Consider the following 17,748-nt stretch of genomic DNA (forward strand, 5'->3'; position numbering starts at 1 on the left):
CGCGGGCCGAGGGAGGGGCCGCGGGGCGCGGGCCGAGGGAGGGGCCGGGCGCGGGCTCGGCCTAATCGGCTTCGCCTGCCGGGGGATTGGACGGAGGTGCTCAGGCTGTCCTTGGCCCTGATACTTCTGTGACCTCCGTGCTGAGGGTTGTTGGGGCCCCCACATCGCACCCCGCTGGGAACCGGCACCACCCAGTCCCGTGGCGTTCCAGGGATACCAGGGCCCTTAGGGGCCGATCCTCCCTCCTGCCCAGGCGGCAGCAGCGTTTGCTCTTTCTGTGGCTCTGTGTGCGCCACCGCCCCCTGCTGCGTGCTCCAACCCCCCACCCGGGGCTCACAGTATCAGCATGTGTGCCAGGGACATCTCTAGGCAAGGGCACAGGCCACAGCCCCCCAGGGAAGACCCTGCCGCAGCACTCCTCACTGCTGTCCTCCTTGATACCCGGACTGTAGTGAGGGGAGGGGCAGGGGCCAAGGTGGCATCTGGGTCTCTTGCAGGGTGCTAGGTTGCAGCTGTGGCACTATCTGTCCTGAGTCTTCTCCTCTGAGGGCCTTGCCGAGCACAACTGTGCGGCTGGGCCCTGGTGTTTGTGCACCAGCAGTGGGCGGGGAAGGGGCTTCTCTGAGGGTTCACCAGCGGCTGTCAGCACCAGGCTGGAGGCAGGGTCCAGGGAAGGCTGGGCTTTCCCAGCCTCAGAGCCACCCCCACATTACCTGTGAGCGTCTGGGGCCCCCTGGAGCCTTGAGATGGTGTGGAGTGGTCAGGGTTGTTGGTGGGGAGCCGGCAGCCCCGTCACCCACACCTTATCACTGTCTTCTCAGGCAAACGTGGTGTGTGTGGTGTACGACGTCTCTGAGGAGGCCACCATTGAGAAGGTGAGCCCCCAGCGCCCAGCCCGGTCAGCAGCGGCCTCTCCTTGGTGCAGACCCCAACGGCAGAGACAGGGTGGCCCAGGTGGACCCTCACCCAACCTGTGGCCAGTGTCACCTGTCACAGCACTCTGAGGAGCCTCATGAGGAATCACCTGCCTCTCTCCTGTGATCCCACGTCCCCACAGGGTCTGGATGTCTCCCCGTGTGAGCCATTTCCTCCCAGGGGGAGCGCTGCAGAGGGCCTGCGTCAGGGGCTACCCTGGGCTTGGGCCACAGTGACCTTGTGGGTGTTTGGGCGCTGCTAGGGTCAGACAGATGTGACTGCGCTTGCTGCTTGCCGTCTCCCACCAGCTTTGTTCTCCGGTGGCGTGACTTGGGCCCTCGGTTGGCCTTGACCTCCCCTTTTGTTCTCCCTGAGCCAGGCTCCAGCTTGGGCTGGGGGCCATGTGTTGAGCGGGCGGCCGCACCTCACAGCCAGGCTTTGCTTTGCAGATTCGAACTAAATGGATCCCGCTGGTGAATGGGGGGACCACGAGGGGGCCCAGGTAATGAGGGGGATGTGGAAGGGGCTGGGACCTCGGGCTCCCCTGCCCCTGGTGACCATGGGCCTCCAACCCAGGGTGCCCATCATCCTAGTGGGCAACAAGTCAGACCTGCGGTCGGGGAGCTCCATGGAAGCCGTGCTCCCCATCATGAGCCAGTTTCCCGAGATAGAGACTTGTGTAGAGGTGAGTGTGTCCCAGCCGAGGTGCTGAGGTAGAGGCAGGGCCCGTGGCGGGTCCTCCTTATTTCCTTGTATCCTCAGCCTGCGTCCTGAGTCTGTTCCCACTTTCCCAGTGTTCAGCCAAGAACCTGAGGAACATCTCGGAGCTGTTTTACTACGCCCAGAAGGCAGTCCTACACCCCACAGCCCCCCTCTATGACCCTGAGGCCAAGCAGGTAGGCCATCGCTTGGGGCATCATGCACTGGTCCCCAGGAGCCCCGGGGGTGTTGGTTGGGGTGGCAGGGTGGGTTGGCGCAGGCAGCCTGAGGGTGCTGAGCCAGCTTCCCCGCAGTTGAGGCCCGCATGCACCCAGGCCCTGACGCGCATCTTCAGGCTCTCGGATCAGGACCTGGACCAGGCACTCAGTGACGAGGAGCTCAACGCCTTCCAGGTGTGCCCCAGCACTGCCCCTCGGTGCCCAGCCCCGGGAGTCTCTGCTGCCGTTAGTGACGGAATGGGCCATCTCTGGGTGGCTGGCTGACTCCTAGCAACTTTCTCTCGGAGGCAGAAATCCTGCTTCGGGCACCCCTTGGCTCCGCAGGCCCTGGAGGACGTGAAGATGGTGGTGTGCAAGAATGTGGCTGGTGGTGTGTGGGATGGCCGGCTGACCCTGGATGGTGAGGCCGGGGGCCTGGTGGTGTGTGGGATGGCCGGCTGACCGTGGATGGTGAGAGGCCAGGGGCCTGGTGGTGTGTGGGATGGCCGGCTGACCCTGGATGGTGAGGCCGGGGGCCTGGTGGTGTGTGGGATGGCTGGCTGACCCTGGATGGTAAGGCCGGGGGCCTGCTGTGGCTGGGGGCTGTGGGGAGGGGGCGCGCCTGGTGCTCCCACTCCTCTGTCTCGGTGCAGGCTTCCTCTTCCTGAACACACTCTTCATCCAGCGTGGCCGGCACGAGACCACGTGGACCATCCTGAGGCGCTTCGGCTACAGTGACGCACTGGAGCTGACGGCCGACTACCTCTTTCCTCCGTGAGTGGGTCTGGGGCCGACAGTCCGGGTAGGTCTCGCTCAGCGGCCGTCTGGGGTCGTGCCCTGCAGCACAGGCCACACTGCCTGGCTGAGCCCTGAACCCCTGGGCATCCACAGAGCTCTGAGTCGGGGAGGGGCTGGCCCTTAGCAACTCTACGCTCGACTTGTTCACCCTGTTGGGGTTGGCGGATTGGGGTGTGGCCTGGGGGCCTCCACTGGGCCGCTCACATGCTGGAGCCAGATGGGCACCCTGCCCTGTCGCAGCGGCAGGGTTAGGGGCGTACAGGAGCATCTGGGTCCTCAGACAAGGCCGGCAGGGTGACAGATGTGCTGAGCGCCGGGGCACAGTCTCCTGGGAACTTGACACGCTGTCGCCTCCCTGCAGGCTCCACGTGCCCCCTGGCTGCAGCACTGAGCTCAGCCACCTCGGCTACCAGTTTGTGCAGAGAATGTTTGAGAAGCACGACCAGGTGAGAGCACGGCGACTCCCCTGCCCCCACTTCCCCGCACACGTCACCACAGCCCCTCCCCTGAGAAGTACGACCAGGTGAGAGCACGGCGACTCCCGTCCCCCCACTTCCCCGCAGACGTCACCACAGCCCCTCCCCCGCAGGACCGCGACGGCGCCCTCTCGCCCGTGGAGCTGCAGAGCCTCTTCAGTGTGTTCCCGGCAGCTCCCTGGGGCCCTGAGCTTCCGCGCACAGTCCGCACGGAGGCCGACCGGCTGCCCCTGCACGGATACCTCTGCCAGTGGACGTAAGCAAGGCACGCGCCACGCCCCCCCACTGCGCCACCCTCCCCACCATAACGCTGTGCCTCCCGCCCACCCCCAGTCTGGTGACCTACCTGGACGTCCGGAGCTGCCTCGGGCACCTGGGCTACCTGGGCTACCCCACCCTCTGTGAGCAGGACTCCCAGACCCACGCCATCACAGGTAGGCACCCACCTTCCCTGAGCCTGGGCCCAGCACCCTGGCCGCCGCCCTAACCTGGGTCCCTCCTCACAGTCACCCGTGAGAAGAGACTGGACCAGGAGAAGGGACAGACGCAGCGGAGCGTCCTCCTGTGCAAGGTGGTAGGGGCCCGCGGAGTGGGCAAGTCCGCCTTCCTGCAGGCCTTCCTTGGCCGCAGCCTGGGGGTAAGCACCCTACATCCCCCACCCTAGGGGCTCCAGTGGCCGGGCAGGGCAGTCCGGGGAGCCAGCGAGTCTCAGGGCCTCCCCTCCCTCAGCACCAGGACACCAGGGAGGAGCCTCCCGGCTACACCATCGACACGGTGCAGGTCAACGGGCAGGAGAAGTACCTGATTGTGAGTGCTGGGGGGCCGGCCAGTGCCTGAGGGTGGAACTGGGGACACCCAGGCCTGCCTGGCAGAGCTGGCCCAGCACAGCCCTTGGGGGACCCAGCCCCAGGGACCCTCCCTGAGGTCACCATCTGTCCTAGCTCTGTGAGGTGGGCCCAGAGGGCCTGCTGGCCACGTCGCTGGACGCCGCCTGTGACGTTGCCTGCTTGATGTTTGATGGCAGTGACCCAGAGTCCTTTGCACACTGTGCCAGCGTCTACAAGGTGGGGTCCTGCAGGGGCCACGTGGCCGTGGGGCAGGGTCTGTCCCGCCAGCTGTGCCTCAGCCACCCCAGGACTGGACCTCACACTGCTGTCTGCTCACAGCGCCATTACATGGATGGGCAGACACCCTGCCTCTTCGTCTCCTCCAAGGCCGACCTGCCCGAAGGTGTCCTGCCAGCCGGTCTGTCGCCGGCCGAGTTCTGCCGCAAGCACCGGCTGCCTGCTCCGGTGCCGTTCTCTTGTGCCGGCCCGGCCGAGCCTAGCGCCGCCGTCTTCACCCAGCTCGCCACCATGGCCGCCTTCCCGTGGGTACCCGGCAGCAAAGCCCTGGGCCCTGGCTGTGTCTGTCATCTGGGCAGTGGGCAGCTGTGGGGTCAGGCCTGCATCTGGGGCCAAGGTTGCGGGGTGGAGCTTTGTGTGGCAGAGGGAGCCAGTGCCCAGGCGTGCCCCTCCATGGCCTGGCGTCTGCTGGCTGTGCCTCTGGTCTGGGAACCCAGCCCGTCCAGGACCTGGGAGGGTGCCCCGCAGCAAGTGGGGGGCCCGTGCCTGAGGCATCTCTCTCTTGCAGACACTTGGTCTACGCAGAGCTGCGTCCCTCCTCCTTCTGGCTCCGGGGGCTGCTGGGGGTTGTCGGGGCCGCCGTGGCCGCAGTTCTCAGCTTCTCGCTCTACAGGGTCCTGGTGAAGAGCCAGTGAGGGCCCTGGTACCCAAGCCCCTCTCAACCTGGGTGTGGCTCTGCTGCGGCAGCACAGCTGGGTGCAGGCCAGGCCGCCATGCTGGGAACACCCTTCTGCTGCCTTTCTGCTTCTGAAGGCAGGTCTGTCTGTCTGTCTGCAGCGGGGCCTCGTGCTGCCACACACTGCCCTGGCTCCTCTCCGACCCCCAGGGTTCCACTGGGCTGTCGGAGCCTTGGCGGCTGAGCAGGAGTCCCAAGTACCGGCCACGCTGTTGGGCATTGCCCACCTTGGCAGAATGTGTATTGGCCTGGGGAGCACGGGTGTGGAAGCCGGTGACCCCAGACCCGGAATTCTCAGGGCTCTACCCGCCTTTCTGGTCCTGGGTGGCCAGTGGATATGGAGGGCTGGGAGGCGGCTCTGGGTGGGGGTCTCCCCTCCCTTGAATTTGGAGCCACAGCAGAGGACAGGAGGTTGGGGTTCCCAATTAAACTTCACTGTGTCTTTTTCCATCTCTCGGATCCGTCTCTGAAGACAACTTACCTGGAATCAACCTCAAATGTGTTACTTGTCTTGATGTGGGCTGCCAATGTCATTCCTCCCTTCGTCCCCGCATCCCTGTCCTGAGGTTCCAGGGGTGTGTGTGTGGCCTCTGGAAGGTCCAGTTAGGCTGTGGCCTGGGAGCTCCAGCGTCCGATAGGGGGAGCCCACTGTAGGTGGATGGTGCGTGCTTGGCCTGGACTGGGGGGCGCTGGTGCCTGAGATGTTTTCCTGGTGACTGACCCCTTCCTGGGGTCCAGTGTCCCCTTGAGCTGCCCACTCACTCCCCAGAGCATCTTGCCAGCCTGGCTGAGCTGTGCCAAGAACCTGGGCTTATGTGACCAGGGGTGATCACTGCCTGCCACAGCCCCAGGGCCCTGGCCCGAGGGGAGCAGGATGGGCTGGAGGGAGGGACAGGCTTGGAGTTGAGCTCGGATGCCTGCTTCTTGGGACCCACAGCATGGGCTTCCCAAGGCCGCCCAAATAACCGCAGGCCTGGCCCACACGGGCTCTGCCTTGGAGCTTGTGGCATTGGGCCCCGAAGCCCCTCCCCTGACTCATGCTGTCTTAGCCCGCTGTACCCCGTGGCTGCCTGCTGGGACCACTGCATCCCTAGGGGGAGCCGTCTGAGTGGCCCTTGCAGGGGCTGCCATAGTCACACGTGTCTTGTTTGTTACCTCCGTTGTTGAGGCGTTGGTCCACTCTCCCAGGAGCAGGTCCCCTAACCCCAACTGCAGCCCTGCCCTCTGGGGGTTCTGCTCTGTCCGAATGCCCCTTGTGTCCAGCCCTGGCGCCGCCTTAGGGTGGGAGGTTTTGCTCTCTTGCATGGAGCTGGAAGAGCAGTCAGTGGCCTCCAGCCCAGGGCATGGATGAGTGGGCTGGGCTTCGTGGTCAGAGCCCAGGCAGCTGCAGCAGGGTCTCCCTCATCCTAGGAGGTGGCTGTGCGGGGTGTGGGGCCAGGGGGGCTTCCTTGCTGCACTATAGATAGAGGGTGTATCTGCCCCAAGCAGGGAACTCCAGCCGGTTGAATGCATGAACTGCGTGGAGCACTGGGTCAGCCGGGAGGGAGCAAGCAGGGATCAGGGAAAGCTTCCTGGAGAAGGTGGCATCTTCACAGGCCTGAGCCCAGGAGGGCTGTGAGAGGGCGAACGGTCTTGTATGGGGGGTTTTAGGTGCCGCCTATCCCGTGACTCCATTTACCAGCTGCTGCCGCGGAGGTCGTCCAATGCGCTGGAGCTGCGCCAGAGCGGGGGTGGGGGCCGGCACTGGGACGCGGCGCTCGCTGGAGGCGGTTCCTGTCCGGGATGTGCGTCCGCGTGCAGGGTGCGCGCGTGTCCTGGCCGCGCGTGGCGCCGTGTGCGGCAGGGGCGGGCAGGCGGGCGACTCGGTGACGCGGCCCAAGCGCGGCGCCGATCGGAGCGGGCGGAGCGGGCCGGCTGGGGCGGAGCGGAGCGGAGTCGTCCGCAGAGCAGCCCCTCCCGGCCGCGGCCGCCGACCCCGGCCCCCGGCCCGGCTCTATGGACAGGAGCTCGCTGCTGCAGCTCATCCAGGAGCAGGTGCGTCGGGGGGTGGTCTGGGGAGCTGGCACCGCCCCCAATGCGGCCCTCCTGCCGCTGAGCTGAGCTTGTGCGGGACCGAGCTCCCCGAGAGCCCCGCTCGGCACCCACCCCATCCCTCCACGACCTTGGCCCCTGTGTCTTGGGCCCCAGGAGAGGACTGACTGGACTAGGGCTCCTGGGGGAAGGGGAGGGAGAGAGGGTGGAAATGGGGAAGGGAGGGAGGGCTGGCGGGCGGCTGCTCTTGGACCTTGGCCCTCCCCTTCCTGGATGGGTAGGGTGGAAGATGGGGGAACAGCTGAAGAGCTGGAGAACTGGGACCCAGGCACCAGTGCCCTGCCAGCTCCTGGGATCAAGTAGGGTCCCAGGCAACAGGCAGGCATGGGGCCCCTGTCCCAAAAGTGCCTGGAGCCTGAGCCTGATGCTCCCAGCCAGCCTGGTCCAGCCCTTTGGTCCAGGGGTCTGGCCCACACTCAGGCGTTGGTCGGCGGCTCCTCACTGCAGCAGCTGGATCCCGAGAACACAGGCTTCATCGGTGCAGACAGCTTCGCTGGCCTGGTGCACAGCCATGAGCTGCCTCTGGACCCGGCCAAGCTGGACATGCTGGTGGCCCTGGCTCAGAGCAATGAGCAGGGCCAGGTCTGCTACCAGGAGCTGGTGGACCTGGTCAGTGCCACGGTGGGCAGGTTAACTGTCCTAGTCAGAGGAGGTGGGCGGGTGGCCCTCAGCGGGAGGGCTCTTGTGGATGTGGGGAGCTGGGTGAGCCCCGCAGGCAGGGGTGCTGTGGGGAGGTCCGTGGCCCATGCTCAGGCCCCTGTCCTCAGATCAGCAGCAAGCGCTCCAGCAGCTTCAAGCGGGCCATTGCTAACGGACAGCGGGCACTGCCCCGGGACGGGCCGCTGGACGAGCCGGGCCTGGGTGTCTACAAGCGGTTTGTGCGCTACGTGGCCTACGAGATCCTGCCCTGCGAGGTGGACCGCCGCTGGTACTTCTACCGACACCGCAGCTGCCCACCCCCCGTGTTCATGGCCTCGGTCACCCTTGCCCAGGTGGGCCCCTCAGCCGCTGCCCCGGGAGCCTCCCATGCTCCTGGCCTTGACCAGCCTAACACTCGTGTCCCCAGATCATCGTGTTCCTGTGCTACGGGGCCCGCCTCAACAAGTGGGTGCTGCAGACCTACCACCCTGAATACATGAAGAGCCCCCTCGTGTACCACCCCGGCCACCGCGCCCGTGCCTGGCGCTTCCTCACCTACATGTTCATGCATGTCGGGTGAGTGGGGCTGCTGCCCAGTGAGGCCCCCCCCACCCCATCTGCCGTTCCATCAAAGGCTCAGCCTCAGGGCAGGTGCAGCAACTTGAGGAGAGGGCTGGGGGTGGGGCCTGATGGCTGACCCCACCCCTCATGCCCATTTGCTCCCATGTGGCCAGGCTGGAGCAGCTGGGGTTCAATGCCCTCCTGCAGCTGATGATCGGGGTGCCCCTGGAGATGGTGCATGGCCTGCTCCGCATCAGCCTCCTCTACCTGGCGGGCGTGCTGGCAGGTGAGGCAGGTGCGCACCCCCGCCCCCTATCCTGGCCGGCCGGACCCTCACCCGCCGCTTGCTCTCACAGGCTCCTTAACCGTCTCCATCACCGACATGCGGGCCCCGGTGGTGGGAGGCTCCGGCGGGGTCTATGCCCTGTGCTCGGCACACCTCGCCAACGTCGTCATGGTAACGGGCCTGCCCGGTGGGGGGCGTGGGGAGGAGCCCCTGGCAAGCCTCACGGCCTCTCCTCTGCACACCCCCCTAGAACTGGGCTGGGATGAGATGTCCTTACAAGTTGCTGAGGATGGTGCTGGCCTTGGTGTGCAGTGAGTAGGGACTGAGGGGGAGGGCGGGGGGGCCTCTCAGCCTGCAGCCGGGGCACCTCCCACCTGCCGCGTCCCTCTGCAGTGAGCTCCGAGGTGGGCCGGGCCGTGTGGCTGCGCTTCTCCCCGCCGCTGCCCGCCTCGGGCCCACAGCCCAGCTTCATGGCGCACCTGGCAGGCGCGGTGGTGGGGGTGAGCATGGGCCTGACCATCCTGCGCAGCTACGAGGAACGCCTGCAGGACCAGTGCGGCTGGTGGGTGGTGCTGCTGGCCTACGGCACCTTCCTGCTCTTCGCCGTCTTCTGGAACGTCTTTGCCTACGACCTGCTTGGCGCCCACATCCCCCCACCGCCCTGACCGGCTACCTGAGGCTGCACGGGCCATGGCTTGGCACATGGTGGCCACCCCCCATGGGCCTTCACGCCTGCCCTTGTGAGCGGACGTCTCAGGGCTGCTGTGCCCCTCGGGTGTGGGTGGCCTCAGAGGAGACCCTGTCCCGGCCAACTCCCTACCCCCAGGACTCGCAGTCTGAGCCTTTTTGGATAATTAATAAATATTTTACACAGCACCAGGGGGCTATCCCAGGCTCTGGAAACTTGTCAAGACCTCCACACCTGCTGAACGGACCGTGAGGGCCCTGCCCACCACAAGAGCCTGGCTTCCCTCCCTGTGCACCTCTGCACCTGGGGTCACGTGTGGGACTTGTTCCCCGGGCCACAGGTGCTGTGTCTGTGGGAGTCAAGGGCACCCGGGAGGGCTGGGGATCAGGTGTGTGTCCAGGCCAGGAGTGTGGTCAGGCGAGTTTGGTGAGTGTTTATTGAACTCCCATGGTGGCGGCCTCTCTGGCATCCAGTGACACCCAAGGCCTGAGGTTGTGTGGCGGGTGAGTGAGCCAGGGCCATAGCTGAGTCCACTCAGCCTGGGTCCTGCGCTTCTTGGCTGGCCTAGCATCCTTGTGGGTGGCCAGGCTGGGGCCAAGTTTGGGCAACAGGTGTGGGCACAGCCTCTGCCCCACGGCCCAGGTCCACAGCACTGTCTCCACTAGTTGAGGAGTCCACTGTCCTGAGGCACTGGCTAGGGAGGGGCACACGGAGTCAGGCCCAGGGCACATGCCCCCCCACCCTGCCCATGCACAGATCGCTCACCTTGGTTCAGAGCTCGAACCCAGCTCAGGGACAGCAGGTTGCGCCTGAGGGTGTACTGTGGGGCCAGAAGGCTGGGCACTGTGGCCACTGCCTCATCTGACAAGGCTTCCAGCTTTGGAGCTCCGGCCGCCAGGGCTGCTCTGAGCAGCGAGAAGACAGCAGCCAGACACCCCAGCAGGACAAGCTCTGGGAGACCCTGCTCCTGCTCCCAGTAAAACATGTAAGGGTCCTGACTGCCGGCTTCACAGACAAGGATGCCTATGCACTCAGGTCGCACCCACCCGACTCACCTCTGGTGGGCCCACATGGCGGGGGGCACACAGCTTTGCGACTGTGGCCCCCGAATCTGGCAGGAGTCAGAAAGCGGAGGTCAAGCAGTGCACAACCAGTTTAGGGGAATTGCTGGCCACAAGCTGCTGCAGACATGGCCAGAAGCGGCCTCTCTGTGGGAGGCCAGGTCAGGATGCCTGGGGTGGTGGACCCACCAGGAACCCCCCCGCCCGGCACCGGGATGAAGCCCCGCCCCCACGAAGACAAGCCCCTAGGAGGCCCCGCCCACGAGGAAGCACCGCCCCGCCGATGCCACACCCTGAAGACCCGCCCTACGGAGGCCCCGCCCATGGGGAAGTACCGCCCCGCGAGCGGGCCGCACACCACCGGCAGCCTCCAGGCTGGCAGCCGCTCCAGCTCCCTTCGCGTCACGTGCTTCTTCGCTCGGCCCTTGATGGCCGCCAGCAACTTCTCCCGTTACCTGGGAAAGCGGATGAGGGGAGGTCCGGCCACGGGGACACTCGCCCTACGGATCCCTTTATCCCTTACCACTCTACCAACGGTCCACGGCTTCCAGCCGCTCTCGGGGGCCCGCGCGCGCTCGTAGCACCTATTCGGTGGCGCTCCAGGATGGCAGACCAGCAAGCCGCCGGGGTCCTCCCAGCTCCAGAGCGCGTGGGAAGCCGCCCTGTTCACGTGGAGGGGACGGGCCTGCTGTCGGGGGCGTGTCTATGCAAATGATCAGCCCTGAGGGCGGGGCTGGTTGCCAGGGGCGGAACCTCTGAAGACGGAGCTATCTGGTGGGGGCGTGGTCTGCTTGGGGGGCGGGGCCTCTGCCGATGGGCCAGCTGCTGGGGGTGCGGGCGGCTGCCGGGGGCGGGACCTTTGGGGGGGGGGGGGGGGCCGGTTGCTGGGGGCGGGGCCTCTGAGGATGGGGCCTTTGCGGGCTGGGGCAGGGGCGGAATCCCACGTGGGCGGGACAGGCTTTTAGGGAAGCACGCCCTCAGCGAACCACGGTAGGCATCTCACGGGGAAAATCGAATGTATGGGACGGCCGCCACCAAGGCCAGTTCTGAAAAGGCCTCAGAGGGGCGGACCGGGCTCCGCGAACGCCGACCCTGAAGAGCGCGGGCCCAGGGATCCGGAGCGTTCCTCGCAGTCCGCGACGTCGCGGGCCCACTGTCCCCGCCCAGGCTGGCTGGGCGCACGCGCGGCCCTACCCGCCCCCCGACGCCTGCGTCCCCGCTGATCCCGCCTCCGGCCGGAAGTTCCGGCGGGGGAGCTGGGCCGGGCCCGAGCGGATCGCGGGCTCGGGCTGCGGGGCTCGGGCTCGGGCTGCGGGTGCAGGGCCGCCAGGCGCGGAGCTTGGGAGCGCAGCCCAGGCCGTGCCGCGCGGCGCCATGAAGGGCAAGGAGGAGAAGGAGGGCGGCGCGCGGCTGGGCGCTGGCGGCGGTAGCCCCGAGAAGAGCCCGAGCGCGCAGGAGCTCAAGGAACAGGGCAACCGTCTGTTTGTGGGCCGAAAGTACCCGGAGGCGGCGGCCTGCTACGGCCGCGCGATCGTGAGTGCGCCCGTGCGGGGAGGGCGGCGACGGCGAGGCGGAGGGCCAGGCCCGCGACCGGCCGGCCCCGCCGAGGGTCTGGCTCCTCCGCGGCGGGTATCCTGGGCCCCGAAAGCCCAGCATTGGTTCTCGAGCCCAGCGCCAGGTGCCGGGGAACGAGGGTGGGATGCTAGATGGAGGCCGGCCGGGTGGGTGGGAGGCCAGGGGCCCTCGCCCCTTGAGGACCCCCGGTCCAAAGCTGGGACTCTCCAAAGATTTGGAAGACTACAAAACCATCGGAAGTGTGTAGGCTGAGCCAGTAGTCCCCTGTCTGCAGATCCTTGGACGCAGAGGCTTTGACTACTGGGAGGTCTAGTTTCTTGAATCTAGCCATATCGCAGACGCTGGGACGGGCCCTGGGACAGAGGGGGCACGCTGAGCCTACGCCCTGATGCGGCTGGCCCGGCCTTGGTCCGTAGACCCGGAACCCGCTGGTGGCCGTGTATTACACCAACCGGGCCCTGTGCTACCTGAAGATGCAGCAGCACGAGCAGGCCCTGGCCGACTGCCGGCGCGCCCTGGAGCTGGACGGGCAGTCTGTGAAGGCTCACTTCTTCTTGGGGCAGTGCCAGCTGGAGATGGAGAACTATGATGAGGCCATCGCCAATCTGCAGCGAGGTTGGCTGACAAGCTGCCCGGTTGTGGGGCCCCTGGGACCAGGCGGTTGGACCGGCCAGGGTGACTTGAAACCCTTGTTCCCTAGCTTACAGCCTGGCCAAGGAGCAGCGACTGAACTTTGGGGACGACATCCCCAGCGCTCTTCGAATCGCGAAGAAGAAGCGCTGGAACAGCATCGAGGAGCGGCGCATCCACCAGGAGAGTGAGCTGCACTCCTACCTTTCGAGGCTCATTGCGGCGGAGCGTGAGAGGTGGGACCCTTACCCCAGGCCGCCCTGTCTGGGGATAATTCTGAATAACCAATCACCAACACGAATGTTTACTGGTTTTACTGGCGAGCGGTAAATGTGAGGAAGCAGCCTAGATGTTAGCTTTGAGGTTGGGGTGTGGTCAGATATCTCCTGGCCAGGTCTGTCTCTGACGGGCTCCTGGTCATCCCCCAGGGAGCTGGAAGAGTACCAGCGGAACCACGAGGGTGATGAGGACGACAGCCACGTCCGGGCCCAGCAGGCCTGCATTGAGGCCAAGCACGTGAGGGTGCCCCCATCCACATGTGGGTCTGTGTGTGTGCACGTGGCACGGGAGCGTCCCCACCTTGCTGTGGGTCCGTGTGTCCCTGCCCCGTGTTGGGTCTGTGTGCCACAGAGGAAGGAGGTGGGGTGTCCCTCCCAAGCACTGCTCTACTTTCCACAGGACAAATATATGGCGGACATGGATGAGCTCTTCTCTCAGGTGGATGAGAAGAGGAAGGTGAGTGTTGCTGTGGGTGGCAGGTGCTGGAGCACGCCCCTTCCCAGCCTCTGACCCTGTGCCCATGTGCCACAGAAGCGTGACATCCCCGACTACCTGTGTGGTAAGATCAGCTTTGAGCTGATGCGGGAGCCGTGCATCACGCCCAGTGGCATCACCTATGACCGCAAGGACATCGAGGAGCACCTGCAGGTGAGGCTGTGGCCAGGGCGTGGGCAGGGCCAGCAGCACCGTCCTGTGCCCGCTGAGCACCCTCTGCCTGTTGTCGCTGCAGCGTGTGGGTCATTTTGACCCTGTGACCCGGAGCCCCCTGACGCAGGAACAGCTGATTCCCAACCTGGCTATGAAGGAGGTCATTGACGCATTCATCTCTGAGAACGGCTGGGTAGAGGACTACTGAGGCTCCCCACCCTGCCCAGTGTCCTGGCCCAGGAGGGCGGAGGCCCCAGCCCCTGTACATAGTTTGTGTCCCTGGCCACCCTGTTCCCCTCCCCCCAAGTTCTGCTGTTGGGCTCTGGACTGTTCCCTTCTCAGCACAGCTCTTGCTGGGCCGTGATCCTCCCCGTCCCCCCTTCTGGGCTGGAAAAGCAGGTGAGGGTGGGCTGGGCTGAGGCCCCTGTGGCCACTGTCTGTGTAATAAAATCCGTGAGCACAAGGTGAGGGAGTGCTCTGTGTGGCAGGAATGCCTGCTGGCTGCTCCAGTTAGCCGAGGAAGGTGGAGATGAAGACGCTGGTGTCAAGATTGAGCGTGGCATGCCACCAGCGGTCAGGGAAGTACAGCACCTGGTGGAGGAAGGGGTGCAGCAGAGATTACCTGGGAGCCTCTGACTTGGCCCGGTCCCCTCCTGCCAGCCACTGACCTCACCAGCCCGGATGGTGCACTCCAGGGGCCGGGCAGACGGTGGCAGGGCTGGGTATGTGTCCCGGAGCCAGGCCAGCGTGGTCTTGTTGGGGTGGAATTCTGGCGTCTTCTCAGGTGGGTAGAGGAACCAGCGCTGTGAGCAGGAGCAGTAGCGTCACCCTTGCCCATTTTGGTCATCCAACCCTGAACCCCAACACCCACCCCATGCTGACCTTGCGGCCGTAGATCACCTCTGAGTACCCAGGCCCGTGCCAGTGGAAGGGCACCCCCGAGCCGGCTCCTGTGGGGTTACGAGCACCTGGTGACACACCTGGTTTGTACCCACTCTCAGAAGCGTCACTCCTCCCAGTCCCAAGGAGCACCCACCTGCGATTCCAAAGCTGTAAGCTGGAGCGGTGCCCGGCAGACCAAATGGGGGTGGGGAGTAGTGCCGAAAAAGCGACGCCCATTCAGTGAGGTTGTTGTCCCCGAAAAAGTACAGGGTGTCTGCCAACAGACGGTGCAGGCAGGGGTCCCGGCACCTGGAGACTCCAAGCGTGTCGCCCCCCAACTCCGACCGCCATACACGGCTAACTCACCATTGCCTAGGGAGCCGGGGTCCTGGGGGTGCAGCAGCTGCTCCACATACTCCTGGAAGGGCAAGTCCACTGCAGGGAAGGGACGGGTCAGGACCGGCTGCTGCAGCCGTCCCGGTGTGGCAAGCAGGCGGGCCCCGGGGTGGGGCAGCTCACCTTTCCGGTAGGAGTAGGTGTTGGCGGTGCTCAGCCGGACCACTCTGTCTCCAAACGACGCCAGCAACCTTTCGCGGGAGCACAGGGCCCGGAACCTCTGCGGGGGCGGGGGCGGGGGCGGGGGCTTAGCGGCCGGGCCCAGCCCTTGCGGCTGTGGCCGGGGACGGGCGCGCGCTCACCGAGTTGTCCGTGAGTCCCTGCAGGATGACGGGCCGGACGAACGCGTAGCTGGAAGGAAGGGCAGAGTCGCGGCCAGGCTCGACCGCCACCCGCGCCGCCCCCGCCCCACACGCGCGCGGGACCTCGGGGGCGGGCGGGCGGTCCGGGCGCACGTACTGCTGCACGAAGTCGGCGTAGGTGAGGTCGGCGCGGCGCTCCACCCCGCAGCGCTCCTCCTCCGCCACAGCCCCCGGCCCGCCCCGGCGCCTGCGGGCACAGCCGGGTCAGCCCGCGCCCGCCCCGCCGCACGTGAGCCCCCGCCCGGCCCCTCCCGGGCCGCTCACCAACCGCCGTCGCCCTCCTCCCCCGAGCTGGGTAGAACCAGAGCCGCCAGCGCCCAGAGCGCGAGCAGCCGCGACCCCGGCGCCATGAGCCCGCCGCCCTCAGCCCGCCGCGGTGCACGCCGGGAAGCTCAGGCCCGTCCGCCAGCCATTGGCCGGCAGCTTCGTCGTCGTGGCAACCGCCGGGAGCCCGGACGGGCCCGGAAGTGACCTTCGCCCCGCCCCGGAAGAAGTCTATTGGCACCGCTGGTTACCACGGCGACAGCGCCGCAGAAAGCCCGCGAGCACACGGCAAGCCCCCGCGCTGACAGCGATTCCACTTCCTTTATTGGGGTTTCAAGTTCCAGCCTCCGCCCGTCTGAGGCACAAGACCAGGCGGGGTTCTGCACGCGGCCGGCCGGGCGGTCAGGTCCCGAGGCCCCAGGGGAGCCTAGCAGACGCTCAGGAGTACTCGCAGAGGTGCCCGCAGCCCGCGGGGCAGTGGGAGCTGCCTTCCAGCCACTTCATGATGTGCTGCAGGTGGCCGCCGTGGCTGCAGCCCTGGCACCACACGAACAGGCCCTTGACAACGTGGTGGCAGACGGCGCACATGCTGGCGCAGCGGTGGCACCTGGGGGCGGGCGAGAGGGCGGACGCCTCAGCGGGGACTCCTGCGCTGCCTGCAGGCTCCTGCCCCACCTCCCGACCCCACCGCCCACCTGTCGCAGACCCAGCCCCGGCTGCTCATGGGCCGTTTGCAGTGGCTGCAGTTGACGTGCAGGGTGGTGGAGGCCTGGTTGAGGCAGCTGACGGCACGGCTCGTGCTCAGCTTGACCACCTCGTTGGACACGTTCCACAGGCGGAAGCGCTGCAGCAGGTCGATGTAGGAGGTGTACCAGTGCTCCTGGGGAAGAAGTGCCTGGCGGTCAGAATCTGGGTGCAGGGCAACGCGCTTCAGAGGCAGGAGGCCCCGCCCGCCACACACCTGGGTCTGTTCGTCGATGTCCTTGCGCACCCGTTCACCCAGGACGATGAGCACAGACACAGCCATCTGCACATCGCCCTGCTCAGCATAGAAGTGCAGCATGTCCCGCACCAGCACGCTGAAGAAGTCGGGCGGCAGGCGGCTGTCATAGAGTGCGTGTGAGACGGACAGGAGCGAGAAGGAGGAGTCCACGGGAGCCAGGGAGGCCACATCCGCCTCGCTGCCACTCACGTGAGGGGAGTCGGCCTTGTCCTGCAGGTGCTCGGGCCCGGGAGGTGTGTCCACAATCTCATGGCGCAGCGGAAAGGCCTCCTGCGGCAGCACGCACTCGGGCTCCTCGGCTGGGACGCCCGGGCGAGCAGAGGCTCTGAGCCTCCGTCCTCCATCCACTTCTCCACCCGACCCCGCCCGGACCCCACTTACGGTGCGTGTGTTCTGGGTCCAGCAGGTACAGTTCGTCATCCTCGCCCTCCACATCACCCAGGAGGTAGTCGGCAGGTACGTCACTGCCCTCGGTCTCTTCGTTATCTGCCCAACATTGGGGCCAGCATTCAGGGTCCTGTGGGATGCCCCCGCCCACTCCTGCCAGCACTCCCACCCGCCACAGCCTACCCTCATTGGTGATGAGTGTGGCCGAGGAGTCAAGCAGAACCGTGTCGCTCCGTGCGTCTCCTTTGCTGCGGTCCAGCCGGGTCTCACTGCCCAACCCTGGGGCCATATCCTTCAGGTTGAAACTGAAGGCAGAAAAGGCCTATGGGTAGGTGGGCTTGAGCAGCCCAAATCCTTGGGGAGAGCTGCCCCTGGCATCTACCTGTTCATGAGCTGCAGGCCACAGGAGCCACCCTTGCCCACGCTGTGGCTGAGGTTTGCGGTGGGCAGCAGGCCAGGGCTGCAGTAGATGGTCCGCAGCATGGTCCATGTCTGCGCCACCTGGGGGCAGGCACTGGTCACTTGTGTGGGTCCTGGTAACCCAGCACCCCATGCAGGTCCCCTTCTGCCTGGACAGAATCATAAGCCCTCAGCATTCAGCTGCCCCACAGACCCAATGTCTAGGCCCACCCCAGGTAGGGAAGCTGAGGCTCATGGGAAGAGAAAAATCCCAATCTCCATCCTACAGCAGCACAGAGGGAATGGAATTAGGCGGCGGGGAACTGCAGGGCAGCAAGAGATGGGCATGGGGGCAGCAGCTCACACGTCTACTGCTGCCAGTGCCTGGAGAGCTCCAGAAGCAAGAGAGCAGAACAGAGAGCTTGACCACACGACTCCCCAGACCTCTGCCCTGCAGAGGACAGTGCCGAGTCCGGCCCACCCTGGAGCCTGGCCCTGTGCGATCCTGATACCCTCAGTTACCGAGACAAGGGCTGTTGGTAGGCCTGGCCAGAGCCCATCGCTGAGCTTGAAGTGGGGGCGGGACAGCCAGCAGGGGAACCAGGCCGGGCCCGCAGTCTCCCCACCCGCCTACCTGGTTGTGGCAGGGGAACCAGCCGGGCCCGCAGTCTCCCCGCCCGCCTACCTGGTT

At 66.1% G+C, this 17,748-nt stretch overlaps 5 protein-coding genes across 21 annotated transcripts in view; 3 read left to right on the forward strand and 2 right to left on the reverse strand.

Moving 5' to 3' along the window:
* Positions 1 to 5,397, forward strand: part of RHOT2 (ras homolog family member T2) — a 6,077-nt gene extending 680 nt beyond the window's left edge. For 2 of the 8 annotated variants that reach the window (XM_032269396.1, XM_032269398.1), the window contains 15 exons: positions 822 to 875; positions 1,365 to 1,417; positions 1,509 to 1,600; positions 1,710 to 1,811; positions 1,929 to 2,027; positions 2,141 to 2,253; positions 2,481 to 2,606; positions 2,992 to 3,076; positions 3,220 to 3,362; positions 3,440 to 3,540; positions 3,613 to 3,743; positions 3,836 to 3,913; positions 4,048 to 4,170; positions 4,273 to 4,475; positions 4,739 to 5,397. In XM_032269396.1, the coding sequence (XP_032125287.1) occupies positions 1,393 to 1,417; positions 1,509 to 1,600; positions 1,710 to 1,811; positions 1,929 to 2,027; positions 2,141 to 2,253; positions 2,481 to 2,606; positions 2,992 to 3,076; positions 3,220 to 3,362; positions 3,440 to 3,540; positions 3,613 to 3,743; positions 3,836 to 3,913; positions 4,048 to 4,170; positions 4,273 to 4,475; positions 4,739 to 4,865 (1,548 nt within the window). In that variant the 5' untranslated portion in view covers positions 822 to 875; positions 1,365 to 1,392 and the 3' untranslated portion in view covers positions 4,866 to 5,397. The other 6 variants (XM_032269394.1, XM_032269393.1, XM_032269400.1 and 3 more) reach the window with 6 other exon arrangements.
* Positions 5,398 to 6,717: 1,320 nt separating this feature from the next.
* Positions 6,718 to 9,359, forward strand: RHBDL1 (rhomboid like 1). 4 transcript variants are annotated; one of them, XM_032269404.1, is made up of 8 exons: positions 6,718 to 6,940; positions 7,445 to 7,606; positions 7,765 to 7,989; positions 8,064 to 8,212; positions 8,371 to 8,483; positions 8,554 to 8,654; positions 8,734 to 8,794; positions 8,877 to 9,359. In XM_032269404.1, exons 1-8 carry the CDS (start codon positions 6,902 to 6,904, stop codon positions 9,146 to 9,148), a joined length of 1,122 nt encoding a protein of 373 aa, XP_032125295.1. In that variant the 5' UTR covers positions 6,718 to 6,901; the 3' UTR covers positions 9,149 to 9,359. The 4 variants fall into 4 exon arrangements, with proteins under 4 accessions (XP_032125295.1, XP_032125297.1, XP_032125294.1 ...); XM_032269403.1 differs by having other exon boundaries at positions 6,798 to 6,940; positions 7,418 to 7,606; XM_032269406.1 differs by lacking the exon at positions 7,765 to 7,989.
* Positions 9,360 to 11,193: 1,834 nt separating this feature from the next.
* STUB1 (STIP1 homology and U-box containing protein 1) lies at positions 11,194 to 13,828 on the forward strand. 3 transcript variants are annotated; one of them, XM_032269410.1, is made up of 7 exons: positions 11,194 to 11,765; positions 12,224 to 12,422; positions 12,508 to 12,673; positions 12,866 to 12,953; positions 13,116 to 13,172; positions 13,248 to 13,364; positions 13,447 to 13,828. In XM_032269410.1, exons 1-7 carry the CDS (start codon positions 11,607 to 11,609, stop codon positions 13,570 to 13,572), a joined length of 912 nt encoding a protein of 303 aa, XP_032125301.1. In that variant the 5' UTR covers positions 11,194 to 11,606; the 3' UTR covers positions 13,573 to 13,828. The 3 variants fall into 3 exon arrangements, with proteins under 3 accessions (XP_032125301.1, XP_032125300.1, XP_032125299.1); XM_032269409.1 differs by having other exon boundaries at positions 12,866 to 13,172; positions 13,425 to 13,827; XM_032269408.1 differs by having other exon boundaries at positions 12,866 to 13,172; positions 13,447 to 13,827.
* JMJD8 (jumonji domain containing 8) lies at positions 13,515 to 15,507 on the reverse strand. 4 transcript variants are annotated; one of them, XM_032269415.1, is made up of 9 exons: positions 15,269 to 15,507; positions 15,102 to 15,191; positions 14,945 to 14,993; positions 14,766 to 14,862; positions 14,613 to 14,681; positions 14,401 to 14,520; positions 14,247 to 14,314; positions 14,038 to 14,167; positions 13,515 to 13,955 (listed from the first exon to the last, which is right to left on the reverse strand). In XM_032269415.1, exons 1-9 carry the CDS (start codon positions 15,352 to 15,354, stop codon positions 13,939 to 13,941), a joined length of 726 nt encoding a protein of 241 aa, XP_032125306.1. In that variant the 5' UTR covers positions 15,355 to 15,507; the 3' UTR covers positions 13,515 to 13,938. The 4 variants fall into 4 exon arrangements, with proteins under 4 accessions (XP_032125306.1, XP_032125305.1, XP_032125302.1 ...); XM_032269414.1 differs by having other exon boundaries at positions 14,033 to 14,167; positions 15,269 to 15,503; XM_032269411.1 differs by having other exon boundaries at positions 14,033 to 14,167; positions 14,613 to 14,862.
* A 68-nt stretch (positions 15,508 to 15,575) lies between these two features.
* The window catches only part of WDR24 (WD repeat domain 24), a 6,356-nt gene continuing 4,183 nt past the window's right edge, over positions 15,576 to 17,748 (reverse strand). Inside the window, exons 4-9 of one of the 2 annotated variants that reach the window (XM_032269392.1) lie at positions 17,041 to 17,159; positions 16,842 to 16,963; positions 16,653 to 16,757; positions 16,230 to 16,570; positions 15,964 to 16,112; positions 15,576 to 15,875 (exon numbers count right to left, since the gene is read on the reverse strand). In XM_032269392.1, the coding sequence (XP_032125283.1) occupies positions 15,707 to 15,875; positions 15,964 to 16,112; positions 16,230 to 16,570; positions 16,653 to 16,757; positions 16,842 to 16,963; positions 17,041 to 17,159 (1,005 nt within the window). In that variant the 3' untranslated portion in view covers positions 15,576 to 15,706. Of the gene's footprint in view, positions 15,876 to 15,963; positions 16,149 to 16,229; positions 16,571 to 16,652; positions 16,758 to 16,841; positions 16,964 to 17,040; positions 17,160 to 17,748 lie in introns of both variants that reach the window. The other variant, XM_032269391.1, reaches the window with a different exon arrangement.

Source organism: Sapajus apella, unplaced genomic scaffold (genome assembly GCF_009761245.1).
Source record: "Sapajus apella isolate SASKATOON/1434 unplaced genomic scaffold, GSC_monkey_1.0 scaffold192, whole genome shotgun sequence".
NCBI classification, from domain to species: Eukaryota; Metazoa; Chordata; class Mammalia; order Primates; family Cebidae; genus Sapajus; species Sapajus apella.

Coding starts and splice junctions, on each gene's coding strand:
- RHBDL1 (XM_032269403.1), top strand. CDS start 6,902: ATGGACAGGAGCTCGCTGCTGCAGCTCATCCAGGAGCAG. Junction 7,607..7,764: donor ACCAGGAGCTGGTGGACCTG/GTCAGTGCCACG, acceptor CCCTGTCCTCAG/ATCAGCAGCAAGCGCTCCAG. Junction 8,484..8,553: donor CCTGGCGGGCGTGCTGGCAG/GTGAGGCAGGTG, acceptor TTGCTCTCACAG/GCTCCTTAACCGTCTCCATC.
- STUB1 (XM_032269408.1), top strand. CDS start 11,607: ATGAAGGGCAAGGAGGAGAAGGAGGGCGGCGCGCGGCTGGGCGCTGGC. Junction 12,674..12,865: donor ATTGCGGCGGAGCGTGAGAG/GTGGGACCCTTA, acceptor GTCATCCCCCAG/GGAGCTGGAAGAGTACCAGC. Junction 13,365..13,446: donor ACATCGAGGAGCACCTGCAG/GTGAGGCTGTGG, acceptor TTGTCGCTGCAG/CGTGTGGGTCATTTTGACCC.
- JMJD8 (XM_032269411.1), bottom strand. CDS start 15,354: ATGGCGCCGGGGTCGCGGCTGCTCGCGCTCTGGGCGCTGGCGGCTCTG. Junction 14,315..14,400: donor TTACAGCTTTGGAATCGCAG/GTGGGTGCTCCT, acceptor GTAACCCCACAG/GAGCCGGCTCGGGGGTGCCC. Junction 13,956..14,032: donor GCACCATCCGGGCTGGTGAG/GTCAGTGGCTGG, acceptor TTCCTCCACCAG/GTGCTGTACTTCCCTGACCG.